Below are 15,986 nucleotides of genomic sequence, written 5' to 3'. Positions count from 1 at the left end.
TACTGCATCACGTAAATGAAGAAGAATATATTAATGAGGTTTTGAGGTATATTAATAGTATAGAAATGGTTATAAATAATAAAAGGAACTTAGAGATGAGAACAATGACAATGAAGCAAAATTAGTCAAATTATATCCTAATATCATGTGAAATAACATTGTTTTAGCATCTATGTATCACTTAACAATAAAATTAATATTTTTCATATATTTATTAATAGTCGAGACTTTATTGCATGACAAACTTATATGTGAAGGACTAACAAAGCAATTTAAATAAGTAAGAGACTAACATATATGGTTACTATTATCTAAGAGACTAATTGGAAACTTTACTCTATTTTAAAGTTAAAATTTATCATTTAGTGCAAAAAAAAGTTTTTATTTTTTAAAACAAAAGTTGGTGACAATTTTGTTGTCATAAAATATGTTATTTTTTAAATCTCACCAATAATGATTTTTTAAAAATAATTTTTTTATTATTTTAAAATTGTTAATAACGACTTATTATTTTAATTATTTTTTAAAAAAATGTCATCAATGATTTTTAAAGAAAACCATGTTCATGAAATTTTGGTAGAAAAGTCATATTTTGATAAATTCAAAATAAAAAAAAATCATATGAAAAAAACAGCAAGAAGAATTGTGCTTTTAAACTAGAATCTTGTCCACTTTGCCGCTGTATAATGGTTGTCCCTTCGTGTGGGATCACTTGGTGACCTCTTGTGACGACATTAACACCTGACTCTAATAAATAATGTTTCATAGTTGTTAGGTTTTAATGAGATAGACATTGAGAATGAGAATAAAGTTAGAGTAGAGAAGTTCAATACTAACAACAGAAAGTTGATACATAAAATATTATTTTTAACTTTTGAATTTAAAATTGTAAGAAAAATAATAGATTTAATTAAAATAATAAATATATATATATATATATATATATATTAATACTAGTATTTTGAACTCATATACTATACGAAAGTATTTTATCAAAAATACAAATTTTAAAAAATTATTTTAATGAATTAAATATTTATAATGTATATAAATTTTAAAAGAAAGAATTTGAATAAAAGATAAATAGTTACAATAAAATTTTATAATAAAGAAATATACGTGTATATTAAAAAAATTATACTTTTTTATCTGAAAAAATTAACAAATAAAAATTAACAATAATTTTTTATATTTATATCTTTTCAAAAACTTCTTTGAACGTGAATAAATAGTAAAAATAATATTATTTAGATTCAATAGATTATAGTTGTGCTTGTAATACATATGTTGCATAGAAAAATATTATTTAAATTAAAATATAAAAATAAAATTTAAATATTATTAATAAATAATAAGTTTACGGTAATAGTAGGTAATTGTAAAATTTATAAAATATTTACAATATATTTATTATTTATCATTCATTTTATGATTTAAACATCAATATGATTGTATTAACAAAAATATTTGTGTAAAAAAATTTTATGTGTGTCATATATAAATAATATTTAAAAAAAAGTCAATCTCATATTAACTATGTAATAATTAAATTGTATTAGCCTAATTAAATGATATAAAATAGTAAATAAATTTTTCTATTAAAAATATAAAGTAAAATAAATTTTTTGGTTTACTTTATTATTAAATATATTTTAATATTAATCTTATATAACTTCACATAAGTAATATAATAATACAAAAATTCAATACATAATTATAAAATAAAGTTCAAGCATATATATATATATATATATATATATATATATATATATATATATATATATATATATATATATGCGGGTATGGGGCAGGGTGGGTATCTAGATACCCATACCCGCACCCATCCCCATTAAAATTTACAGGTTTTACTCACACCCATACCCGTACCCGTATAGCGGATAAATACCATACCTATTATGGGTAAATTTTGCGGGTATCCATCTGGTACTTTACCCATTGTCATCCCTAGTTATACCTTGTAAAAGTTCAATTTTGGAATTGGATACATGTCAAGACACTAGTCTTATTTTAGCGGTGTATCAATCCAATTGATTGTCTCACTCTTTTACGATGTAACGAGGTTTGAATACCCTTATACTCTCTATTATATATACTTCTTTGCTCATAAAAAGAATTAAAATTCATTTATCAAAATCAAATTATAACTAAATTTAAAACAGATGATGGGCCCCATGTCCTTAATTAAAATACTAGTCATGAAATTAAAATTAAAATCATTAAACAAAAACAACATATTTAATATCTTCAAAATCTAAAAGTATTCATGAATACTTCTTTATGCAATTAAAATAGATTTAAAAAGAATAATAAATGCTTCCCAACAAGTCTATATAGTTAATCTGTCCAGCTTTCAGTTTTTAAAGTTAACAACATATTTATATTATTTTAGGTAAATAAATATATTTTTGAAAAAAAAAAAAAAGAAACATTGTTATTAGAAACTTGTTATTTCCAAAATAACTGAATCCAAACACAAAGTAATTATATTTTTGCATGTTTTTTCAGTTCACTGACAAGAAGCTAAGAATATTACAAAAATTAAATATTCATTAAATGAAATAAAAAAAATTAACCTAGATATGTTCCCAGTGTTCCTCATATTTGTCTAATTTCTATCCAACATGAGGTAACAAATCTTTTAGCTTCTAAGGTTTGTTTTCGAAAGCCAGCAGGATTGTGACCCCCGGGTAACTAGGTGACTTGTAATGCTGTCACAGATTTTCCCTTTACAATTGTTCGAAAACTAGAATAGGATTTTTTAATTCAGGTGATGAGAATTGAAAATCTTAAATATAGAACAAATTCATATGTCTGTATTTATCGGAGAGTCTATTCTTAATATAGGATTTTCTACGTTATCTTCTTGAAAAATCGATTCGTTTTCTACTTTTGATGATCATTCATTATAAAAAAATTATAAAATTATAAAATATTTATTAGTATAAATTTTGATTAATAAAATTAAATTATTATAAATATTTTATTATACTAGTATTAAAAAAATTGTTTAAATAATTAAACTATATTATATTGCTAGTATAAATTTAAAGTATCTAAACTAATATTTTAATTTTAATTTTAAAAATCATATTAATAAAATTAATTCAACATTAAAGCGTTAGTAAGTAGAAATTTTTTCACATGCAGTAATTAAAATCTAATTTGTGAAAGTGTGATATGTAGCAGTAAATGTAAAATTAACTACACGGCTTCGCCGCTCCGTGTCTACTCTTTCATTTGAAGCGATACTGAAGAGATGTAGTTTTTTTATTTTGTTGAAAAAAGCCATAGGAAAGAAACCCCTAATTTTTTATTATTGGTTTGTATGGAAGAAAAATAATTGGATGAGCAAGAAAATGGTGAAAGGGAAAAGAGTGCAATTATCTATTTTGAACATGAATGGTTTAGGATCCAGGAATGAGAATAAATTAAGGTAAGTTTTGTCTCTAATTTATTTAATAATTTTGAAGTATAAATTTTTTATTATTTTATTAAATTTAGACTATTTATTTAAAGCTTGATTTGATTTATTAAATTTTTTTAATTATCTATTTTGTATTAAGACCTTTAATAGACTATTAAATATTTTTATAAATAAATTATCAAATCATCTAAATAAACATATCTCTATAAATATTCTAAGACATATTCAAATAAGTCATTAAAAAAATAGTTCTAACACCTTAAATATTTGTAATAGAATTATATGCTCTTATTTATCATTTTTAAATTATATATTTGATTTAAATAAGTAAATCACTAAATATATAACAAACATAAATGTATATTAATGTTATGTATATAAGATAGATAAAGTAATAATTATGCAAAATACTACAACAAGTAAGATTCTCTCTTTTAAAGAGTACATAGTAAAAACACTTTTCAACATTAACAAAAATAATTAAAGTTTCTAATTTCATATTTTATTATTTTAAAATTTAATTTATTTAATATAATATAATAATATTATTTTTATATAAAATTATTTATTATATTATTATAAATTTTTATGAGTTTTAAATAGGTCATTTTATTAGGTTTAATAAACTTTTTTTATAAGCTTAAGTTTGACTTATTCAATTAATTAAGTCTCTTATTTAAATAAACTAAAACAGACTAAACTTTAAAAATTGTTAAGTAATAGGCTCTTGTTAAATAGTTTGACATATTTTCACACCTAAATTTTGACTTTTTCTGGTTTATGCAAGAATTGGATGTTGAGTTTCATTTTTGTTTAAATGAATTTAATTAAAAGAAAACATAATTTAAAAGATGAGAGAAAAGTGATTGAAATGCATTTCATATATTTAATTTATCTTTAAACTTGAATGTGACTCTTCATTTATATTTGAAAAGTTTTTATTTTAAAATGCACTGAAACTATTAAGATATAACAGTTATGGTCCCAAAAATTGTAAAATTCACTTAAAAAAATTCAATTAACTTCAGAAATTTATAAATGTTCACTTAAACTTATTATCTAGTCTTATTTTTTTTAATACAAATTCAAATTTGTTTTAATCAAAATAAAATTAAACGGTCAATTTTTGTGTAAACTAAAGAAGATCTAAATTTGTATAACTTACATTATTTTTGTAATATATATTTTATATTTTCCTTTATTAGATGTGAAATTGTTTAATAAAAAAAGAAAAAAAACAGATAATAAAAAAACTGTTTTACCAAATGAAACAAAAAGCATAACTAAAGCTGATATTTTATACTTAAAAAATAAATATTAACTATTATTATAAAAATATTATTTAGACATTAAAAATAAAACTATTAATATCTCAGTTCTTATAATTTTAATAAAATATTAGTAATATTTATAGCACCTTAAAAATTAAAAGAATATTTTATACTTTTCACAGCATAAAATAATAATAATTATTAATGTTACATTAAATATATATAATAGATAGTTAAAGTTAATGATTAATTTTAAAAATATAAATATTTTTTAATTTTAAAAATTAAAATAATTGTAATTGTCAATTTTAAAAAAAAATGTCCATCTAAATTTACGGTGGGCTAAGCATCCACATGACATATTTTGATTATTAATTCTCTAGCAAAAGTAGAAAAAGTGTGCTTTTCTCCTCATTTCCACACACCACATTCATCGACTCGCTTTCCCTAATTGGTTGGCTTCCATTCCGAAGCGGCGAAAGCGTCTCGCAAACCAACAAGCACTGATACCAACATCACGAACTCCGCCAAACCCCTAACTAAAAAGGAAAGTGAAATTGACTAAGTTCAATTCAACAATAATTAGTCCTTTCCTTCCTCAGTAACTAGCCAGGTTTCTCCTCATGAAGTTCTCAACTGATTTTAGTCAAACACTACTCTTGTCAATTTAAACTAGAACCCTAACTATCATGTGTCCCTTCCACAAAATAGCTCCACATATACTTTCAACATTAACACTTTCACTCTTCCTTTTCACACAGGTAGGCCTTTGAATTATATTATATATATGCTATGCTGATGCTTTGTTATATATTCTTTGTTTCGTTATAACTTAGCAAGCAAAAGGCTAACGCTTTGGTGATGGGGCATTTTATTATATACCGTTTATGCTAGTTTTTAGGCTATAAAGCTTTGTTTTGAATGGGGAAGAAGAAGATTCAGATTAACAAGATCGATGATGCTACCACGAGACAAGTGACGTTTGCGAAGCGGCGAAAAGGACTCTTCAAAAAAGCTGAGGAGCTTTCGGTTCTTTGCGATGCAGACGTTGCTCTCATTGTCTTCAATTCTTATGGGAGGCTTTTCCATTACTCCAACTTGAGGTCTTAATTTCTTTTCTTATATCTTCTCTCTCTATTTTTGGCTAATTGTGAATGAAAATGGGTGGCGTTGTGTCATTTCTTGCTTTAATTTACGCCCGTGTTTCGGGATGTTTTGTCATTATTGCTAACATCTCACTACTACAGTGCATAAGAAAATGTGGACAATTAGTGTCAAACTTGTATTTTATTAGATCAAAAGTGTTATTTATACCCCTTGTTTTTACACCACATTCTTGCACCTTCTTCATTTCTACTTCACATCTGCATGAGTACGAGATGACTTGTCTCGAGATTCATGGAGATCTTCAAATTTATTGACTTTAATCATAACTGAATTGTATGGTGTCCCATATATGAGATTTCTCACCAGTGCTTAAATAGCTTTAAATGAGCCCTGTCTTCTATATTAGTTAGCTCGATCATTTGCAGTTCATGAAGGGCCTACTTTTCTCGATACTTCCTACGAAAGTTTAGAAATATTGCTTTTTTAATAAATATGCAAAATATCTTTTCAGTTAGGATTAAGCGCAAGTATATTGGGTTAAATTCAAAAATATTATTTGCAATAATTGTTAATGCTGAGCTAGAAATCTTCCATTAGTGATGCAATTTACATCCTGTTGAGCAAAATAGATATGCAAAAATATGATAGATTTGTTTATTAACTATCTATATTATTGATTAGAGTAAACTTTACTTGGTTATACAAAGTTTAGGGTGTCATTACATTAACTGTTCCATCATTTTCTCCCCTTAAATATCTAATACATCATCAAAGATTCGCAGTTATTGATCAAATATTTTGTAATACTAATTTGATGACATAAATATAAAAAATGAGATAATTAGTTTTTTTAAAGATCTAAAATGTAAATATATCCTTCTTATAAACGATTAAAATATTGATATAAAAAGACAAATTTGATGACATAAATAATAATTAAATTTAGCAATAAATTAAAGATTTAAAACACAAATTTGGTGATAATGGTTAGAAGACTGATGCGTTGTTTCGATATATATAGTTACCAATTTTAAGTTTTAAAATATTTAAAAATTAAAATTAGTTTATAATTTTAAAATTTTGAGGTTTTGAGTTTCTAAATTTTTAATAAAAAATGTTAACTCTAATTATACAAATCATTCCTCGTTTTCAAGCTTGTTTGGTGTCAAGGGTTATGATTGGAGGTTGGGGATGGTTGAGACTACAATGGTATTAGCGGTAGACATGTAATAATAAAATGAACTCAGTAAAAGAGACTATAATGGTAATAGAAATAATTGTAATAATAATAGTGAAGGTAATAACGATAATAACAATCATAACATTTAATAGTGATTGTCATGTTGAAAGTGGCAATGATAGTATTTTGTGATGAAGTTGGTGATGACAACTGTGATCAGGTAGTTTATGATAGTGATGACGAAGATAATATTGTAGGTATAGTGATGAAAATTATTCTTGATCTTTTGAAGAAATAAAAAATTTGAATAATGATTTTTTATAAAAAATAAAACCACATTTTAATTTGAAAATTGAGTTATTTTTTTAAATTGTATTAAAAATCAATTTATCTTTATTTCAATTATAGTTTAAAATTTGAAAAAAAAAATACTAAGAGTCTATTCAAGGTAGTTGTGAGAGGTTTTTTTTTTTATTTTTATTTTCAAATGAAAATTTTAAAATAAAATATGTTTCCCTAAAATATAACTAGGTTAATTTTTAAATGTGCTTTAAAACAAAAATAGTTTTTATTTTTAATTGTAAAACAAATTATTTAACTCTTATCTCTCTTAAAACACATATAGCAATGACTATTATTACTGTCGCAGTCAATCTTGTCAGTATTATCATAAATTAATTACTATCATAATCATAAACATTACTCGTCACCACTAAGTAAATTATTGTCACTATCTTTACTGCTTCATTATAACCAATATTATTGTTATCATGATTATAATTATTATTATATATTGTCATATTTAGACATCCGACTAGAATTAGAGTTAATCCTATAATCCCAAAGCTTAACTTTAAACTAACGATGATTTCATTATCAGAGACAAATTTGTTTTAAATAAATAAATTATCTAATGCTAAAAATTGAATCCGTCACTTGACATCTGATGCCCCGAATGATCCAACATAATCTTTACCGATATCTAAAGAAAATAAATAAATAAAAGGGGTATACATCAAACATAAACATAATTACAGTATCATAAATGTTATACAGACATAAGGAATCAATGTATCCAAAGAACAAATTAATCATAACATGGAGTTTGACACTCAATTATAATTATACATAGGTATACTTAAAAAGGTAAACAAGATAACATAATTATTTTTATAAATTTCATTATCAATTAAATAGTTTTTTCATGATCTTAATCTGTTATTTATTTACAAAATTGATTTATAAAAAAATTTAAATCAATTTTAAAATTTTAATGATTCCTAACGGACTTAATGACACAAATAATATGTAGTTCTTCAGGTTGAGCAGTAGTTTTCCGTTGTCTATATATTTTGTTGATAAACTTTTGAAGTGGGCTAGTAATGTTGTTTGGTCATTGCAAACAGTGATTATAAAACACAAATAAAGCACATGTTGATCTCCAAATATTCATCAAAGATTAGTAATGTCTTTGTTTCAAATTTTGATTTTATAATATAACATTCAAAGCTATTTCATCAAATTAAGTTATTTCATACGTCTTCTTATTGGGCGCAGATTCGATTATATATATATATATATATATAATGTTTCATAAGTATAGATTAATGGGTGAGGATCGATCATGTATTGGTAGTGATTTGGAATTGTTTGTTAGAATTTTCTATAAAATTTATTATAGGATATAATTAATTTTGATTTTTTATTTTATTAAAAACTAGCTAATATTGTAATTCATTTGATGATGTTTAAGTTTATTAATAATATGATTGATTAATCATGTGTTTTGGACACTTAATTCTGATCTATGTGGGATTTAGTATGGGCCTAACTTCTAGGTTCATGATAGGAAGCGTTTATAGTTAATAAATACAGTGACTAAGTCTCCTTTACTGTCACGGAAACACATCCGACTGCTCTTTAAGTTTGCTCCATTGTGAATATATGATTAAGATAGTTTAATTAAACAAAAAAAAATCTTAACTTTTTACTCATAAAAAGATTCGCAATTCACATAAGTTATTTATGATACAATTCACAGTGTCTATTACAAGTAAATCATTTTATTATTGTTATTCTAAATTTGTATATTGGTATTCTAAATTTATGTAATAAAATTCAACTGAAATTTATTTCTACGCTTGATGTCAGAGCTTTAATTATATGATTTAGAATCTAATTATTAATTTTTAAAATTAATATGAATTTAGATTAAACTATGCAACATATATTATTTTTTGTTGTTTGTATCGGTGATGTTCAATTCTTAAAATTAAATCAACTTTAATTAAAAAGTTCATACTTATTCTAACCTTGCTAACTTGGATGCATCCATAATATAACTTTGATGCTTAATGCTTGGTTTTTATGAAGGATGAAGGAAGTACTAGAAAGGCATCATTTGTACTCCAAGAACTGGGCAAAGTTGGAACAACCGTCTCCTGAGTTGGAGGTGATTACTTGTCTATACACTATTAAGTTATAGAGCAAAATCTAGCTTAAAACTATTTGGGTTGGTTCTGTATTCTCTTAGCATGGGAAAGGGCTTCCTTGATTACATGACGTTCACAATACCAAAAGACATTTTTTGTGCATGATTAAAGAAGAAACATGCATGGTTCTTTCAGATGACTTCACTTTCAACTTTTCTTGGCAAATTTCAGCCTATTTATGGACTTTTGAAAGATTACTTCAATTTATTTTAAAGATATTATTTTTTAATTTTAATCGTGCAAGATTTTGGCTTTTGCGAGTTTAGAGGATGGAGAAGGGGAGTAAATAAATAGAAAAAACTTCTCAATTTGAAAAAAAACTAAAAAATAAAAGTTTATGAGAATTTTAGAAAGTTTATAAAAAACATTTTTCACATGCAGTTAAAAACTCACAAATAAGAGTTACTATCAAATATTTTTTTTTTTCTTCTCTCCTCTAGAATTATCTCTTAAACAAAATCTTAAAGATTAAAATAATAATATATATGGTTAAAACAAAAATCTGAGCACAAACGAACGAATAATATTGTTTCTCATAATAAAAATGGAATATCTTCTTGATGGCAATTGTAAATGGTGGAGTGAATATGTACGAAGATCTTTAATGATCATGTAACCTATAGTAACTGGTATTTTTTTTTAAATCATAATTTTTTTATAAGGGGTAATTCTATTTAAGTTAGAAATATCTAAGTTATGACATTAACTTTGTTCAGTGAGATTTTTTTTCTATATACAATATTCAAATGTATATCTTATTTAAGAAAAATCAAACATGTAGTACTTGAATGATGGATTGAGAGATAATTTATAAGTATGAACTTTTTCCTTAATCTGAAGAAAGAGTTTCCCTGTGAGATAAAAATCCTTAACGTCACCTAGAACGTACGAGATTTTCCGTTTGAATTTACAGGGGGAGATGAGTTAATTTGGTCTAAGTTAGTTTGTTCCAACTTAGTCACTTTGTTGCAAGAAAACTGTCCAGCTTTCCAGTGTCTAGGCTCAGGTACAATTTTGCATTGTTCATGCAATATAGCTAATTTGACAATTATTTGTATAATTAGGTAACTAGCTCATGATTGATGCCTCGTTTTATAAGGCTAGGTGGTGGTGTAAATTACATTTATTCAAGATAAACCTTCTTGTCTTCTAAATATTGAGTAAGTTGCCTCAAATTTATATTATAAACTATTTTGGTACGTGGAGTTACCTTCGAATTCGGTTGATTCTCTTTTTGGGCCTATCAACAATAAAAATATATTAATTTTTATAATAATAAATTTATCTTTATCTCTCTTTATGTATAATCACATACTTTATAATTCATTTTTCTTCTTAATTGGTAAAAAATAATATATTTTTATAATAATAATAATAATTTTTTTTATTGTCGTAATTGCAATTCATGTAGAGTCTTTGCAACAAGCTCGAAAATAGATATGTTAAATAATATATTCAAATAAATTTTAATGGCTAGATTAAACATTGTATATTTTTATTGTAAAATTTTCACAATGAAAGGATCTTAGTCTGTGCAATACTTTTATTATAAAATTTGAAGTTTGACATTTTTTTGTTAACCTTTAAATATTTTCAAGTCTTCTAAAAGTAAGGAACGCTCCTATATCATGTTTAAACCTACTCTTCATTTGTTCACTCTATTCTATCAATTTAGTATGTCCATTAGATCGACTTTGACAAGTTCTATGAAAATTTCAATAGAGCAATTTCAATGTCTTCAAGTAACGAGGCTAGGTTGGATAACTTCTTAAAATACCAGTTAATTAGATCCATATTGCTACGTATGAGAGGAAGCTACATACTCACCCATTTCATCCTTTTGTATTAATAACAATGAAACATTCAATTAGAAATCCTTTGTGTTCTTGTAAGATCTTATGCTAGTTTACCATAAAAGGGTAAAATGACTTGAATGCTTTTCCGGTTATCTCCACTTATCCTAACGTGGATAGGACAACAAATGAGCCATAACACTTTTTAGGTGATAATGACTAAATTTTGTTGTGAAAGCTAACTTGACTTTTATTCTTTATCTTTCAAGTATGGGTGATTTGGCATTTAAATATTGTCACTTCATAGTTAAATTCAGTCATGCATGGGCCTTTGTTTGATATATCAAAATTTTCTACCCCGTGGTGAGTACACTTGAAAGTATTTTGCCTATTCAATGTCTTTGCCATTTCTAAAGAGTAAGGTTCTCGTGAGAAGGATTGGATATCACTAGGTCTATAAAGATGAATAATTCTAGTTGTTCCATATTTCCAGTTTCCATCTCCTTTTCCTTGTTTTGTTTGAGTTTGAATTTTCCTTTGTATTGGACTCCTATGTTTCTCCTTTCCTTTGAATTATAGAAGCTTGAGTGGACTTCTATGTTTCTCCTTTCCTTTGAATTATAGAAGTTTGAGTAATTTCATAAATTAGTCTTTGAGATAGTGAGGGTCAAACATAGTAGTCTCTTATTTTTAAAATTACCTCGTTAGTCTCTAATACAGCAGTCCGGCTTGCAGTTAGGTCCCTGACAACAACTGATGGGTGAAAAATGTTAACTTTTGTTAACATATTACATCAAGTGATATGTGTGCGTTGTAACTTTGCTTCTGTCGTGCAACTATCACTACGACCAACGTGATTAGTCCACTACACAATCAAAATCTTGCAAATCAAGCTTGCATCCCCTTCTTCCTCACATCATCATCTTCATCATTGAAAATCTGAGTTTGAATATATATGTTGTAACTCCACCTTTGTCACAGAGTCACTACTTATATCAGAATTAATCTTGCAAACTAAACTTGTATTTTCTTTATCCTTGCATCGTTGTCTTTATTGTTGAGAACCTGAGTTTGAACTCTCTTTCTTGCTAGTGATACTTCTCTCGCTCTTTCCTTCTTCAAATCACCTTTGTCATAGGGTCGTCGTTGCAACCACCATGGCCTTAGTCTGCTACTTAAATTGGAATTTAATAAACAAAATTCTCTTCCTCTTCCCATCATTGTCTTCAATGATGAAGACTTTTTCTTGAATGGTCCAACCTTGTCATGCTCATTCCTGTTGTCGTTAGGCTCGACGTCATATCTTTGACGTCCTAAGACTAAAAATATAGCAATCAGTTCCTATTTTCACATTCCTTAATTTGAAAAATAATAAAATGACATTGTTTTAGTGTCACATTGGCATCACACATGTTACTTAACAAAAGTAAATGTTTCTCATACATCACTTAACATTAGTGATCAACTATCTAATATATTGCCATATTAGAGACTAATGAAGTAATTTTAAAAAGTCAAAGAATCATATGTTTGATATGCTTATTATTTCAAGGATTAATCTATGAGTTTACTCTTAGAAATTTTAACTAATCAATAGTATATAAATATTAAAAATAAGCCTAACTCACTTCTGAAAGTTAGTTCATAACTCATGGGATGAGGATTGTGCAAGCCTATTCTAATAGGCCTCTTTTTCGATGCTAAGCTTTATATAGAATATTTTGACATATTTTTCTCATGCTTAGAAATGGACATTTGATGCATGAAATTTTTGTAATAAAACATGTGAGTAGCTTAATATTTAAAATAAATAAAATTTGACATCATATTAAAAAATTAGGTGAACTTATTTTCAAAAATTAGTTTATAAAAAAGATTGTTTAAACTTATAAAATATATTCTAATCGCATTCTATGTAAAATATCTTAACAATGGAAGACAAAAAGACTTTATTATTTCCTTTCTACGTCAAGGCCAAGGGAGTGGGCCAATAAAGTAACAAGTTATGTTAGGTTTTGTCTACGCTGAGCTTTTAGCGATTATATGTCAGCGTTGGTTTGCGGTTGTAAAGTGATGTCTTTGTTTTCATTTTCTATTTGTGCAAAGTAGAGTATAAAATCGACCACCCTTACTTTATGCTTGCTGTCAAATTTTATGCATACTCCAATTTCTTTTCCGAATAAAAGTATACTCAAATGTTTACTGCAGCTTATTAGCAACAATAACGCTAGATTAAGCGAAGTTTATGAGAAGAGTCTTCAGCTCAGGTATGTCTCATGATGTAACAGGTGCCTTTACTTGTCTTGACTCTTGATAGCTTGTCATCACTACACTTTTTAGTCTTTCTTGGACCATTAGGGCTTAATAAGTCACAGGTTTTGTTATATACTCTTGTATATGTTTTTAATAATTTTTTATTAAATATTAAATGAAAAATATAAAATGTATTTAATCTTTTTTTCATTTAATAATTAAAATGACTTATAAAAATGAAAGGTAGGATAATTACTCTAAGTTACCCCTAATTCTATCTTCATAAAATAAAATAAAATATAACTGATAATTTCGTAAATTGTCTCATTTGTTGAAATTCAAAAAATAAGTATAGACAACTAAAAGGAGAGGACCTTGAAGGTTTAGATATTGAAGAGTTACAACAACTGGAGAGATCTTTCGAAACACGGTTGCGCCACGTAATTGAAAAAAAGGTTTGCAGTTTTCTTCTGCAGCATTCACCAGCAAATTAAAATTTGCTTCATGATTATAATGTAATTTAAATCTTTGTAAAATTTTTCAGGAAGAGAAGATTATAAATGACATGAGGATTCTCCGAGGAAAGGTTTGAAATTGAGATTCATTCAATTACATGAGGATTCATACAATTAATATTTTTTTGTCAGCAAAAAATCACAATTAATATTGATAATGATATGTGGTAAAATTTTGCAACTGATTATTACAGTATATATTAGTGCAAGAAACTTATTCTCCTTTTGCATGTTTCTAAGTTCACATATTATTATGCTTACATTGTGGGGATATATTCGCTAGACTTTGACAATGACTTGGGTCTTTTTTTTATATAATATTTCAAAGTGATTCATTAAATTTCTTACTTAGATTGTTAATTCTGATTATCAGTGATAAATGGTCCTTAATGTGTTTAATTGAATGTATTTCCTCTTCTATCGACTAAACTCTCAACTACTGAACATCCAGGAAAAGCAATTGATGGAGGCGAACGAGCGACTACTGAATCACGGAATTGTATGTCTCTTTCTTTTAAGTCCTTATGCTTTTGTAATTGTTCATTTAAACATTATGTGTTCGACTCAAACTAGGTGACAGACATATCCACTGGCAAAAGACACAGTAGTGAGAACAATGGCAATTCAGACCCGTGGCTCAAATTGGGGTGAGTCCACTTTTAAAGTTGAATTTATATATCCCACGTTCTAAGAGTTTGAATCCTATCATGTGCATGAAAATAGAGAAAGTTACATAAACAAACCCTTACTCATGGCATTGTGATGTTACTTGTTAACATGGCATTATTTGTGATGTTATACTTGCTACATGAGAGGATCCAAATCCATCTTTCTAATTCGAGAGTTCTCAACTGTATTGTGTGATTGCAAGCATAAGAGCTTGATTTTAAGGGTGTATTTGGATACACATCATAATTAATCTTTTATTCAACAAATTGATTTTTTATGATAACTTATGTCATAAATCTCATCAATAAATTAACTAAAAGTAGCTTACATTCACTAGCTTTACTAATAAAATTATTTAAATAAGTTTTAAAAAACTTATAGAAATATAAATTATTTTTATAAATTGTTTATAAGCTCTTTTAAACAAGCCATAAGTCTAAAATATGTTAAAAACTTTCTTCTGCTAACTACATGCTTGTAAGCATGCAGCCTTAGTTAAGCTTTATATATTATTTTTGGGGGTAGGTTTTGGGGGATGGAGGAGGGGCACAGGCATACAAATGTCCTGTAGTTTCAAACACCACCATCATGGGAAATAAGCTTTTTTGCTTGAATTGTAGCATATAACTTTATACATGGATTTGCCTTATTAAATTTTTTATGCTTTTACATGAATTGCAGGCTACCATACTCCAGCTGATGGGAACTGTTTAAGTTGATACATAAGCTTACAAGCAAAGATAATCAAAGACCATATTGTAAAAAGAACAACTCCTATGTTTTAACTCGATTTTCAAAAACTCTAATTAATGGTTTTCTTAACTTCTCTTTTCGATTTTAAGATTGCACACGTGTGGGTAGTTATGCTATTTGGCTAAATTTGCCTGAGAGAAATCTCATTTTAGAAGATCAAGTATAGTTATGGTCATTTATTAAAATATCAACAATTAATATTTTTTATTATTACATAATTTATTATACATTATACTATCTTATCACAATTTTGACTGCAACTTTTTTAATCAATGGTTATAATTTAATTTTATTCTTTATAGTGTATTCTTCACTTTAAAGAGAAAAAAATTTGCATTCATCACCTAACTCGTAAGTTGGCAGAGTAAATTGGGAGTTCAATTCAAGAAACCGTACAATAGTGAAAATTTAATGGATACAAATGTGAGAAATATCAATGAAGCCTAGTTTCGAGTTCATTTTCATATCATAACCACAATAGTCCATTGAAGAGCTTGTTCCATCTTAA

General features: G+C 26.2%; 1 protein-coding gene across 1 annotated transcript; it reads left to right on the top strand.

The window, feature by feature from the left end:
* The first annotated feature begins 5,334 nt into the window (after positions 1–5,334).
* On the top strand, positions 5,335–15,425 carry LOC113859574 (MADS-box protein JOINTLESS-like). The gene is made up of 9 exons (XM_027492310.1): positions 5,335–5,477; positions 5,618–5,819; positions 9,377–9,455; positions 13,497–13,555; positions 13,897–13,996; positions 14,086–14,127; positions 14,508–14,555; positions 14,630–14,703; positions 15,407–15,425. The coding sequence occupies exons 2-9, from the start codon at positions 5,638–5,640 to the stop codon at positions 15,423–15,425; spliced, it is 603 nt and encodes a 200-aa protein (XP_027348111.1). The 5' UTR covers positions 5,335–5,477; positions 5,618–5,637.
* Positions 15,426–15,986: the final 561 nt, after the last annotated feature.

Source organism: Abrus precatorius, unplaced genomic scaffold (genome assembly GCF_003935025.1).
Source record: "Abrus precatorius isolate BTA unplaced genomic scaffold, Abrus_2018 Scaffold2, whole genome shotgun sequence".
Classification (NCBI taxonomy): Eukaryota; Viridiplantae; Streptophyta; class Magnoliopsida; order Fabales; family Fabaceae; genus Abrus; species Abrus precatorius.
Note: the sequence above shows the minus strand (reverse complement) of the source record. Positions and strands in the feature narration are given on the sequence as shown.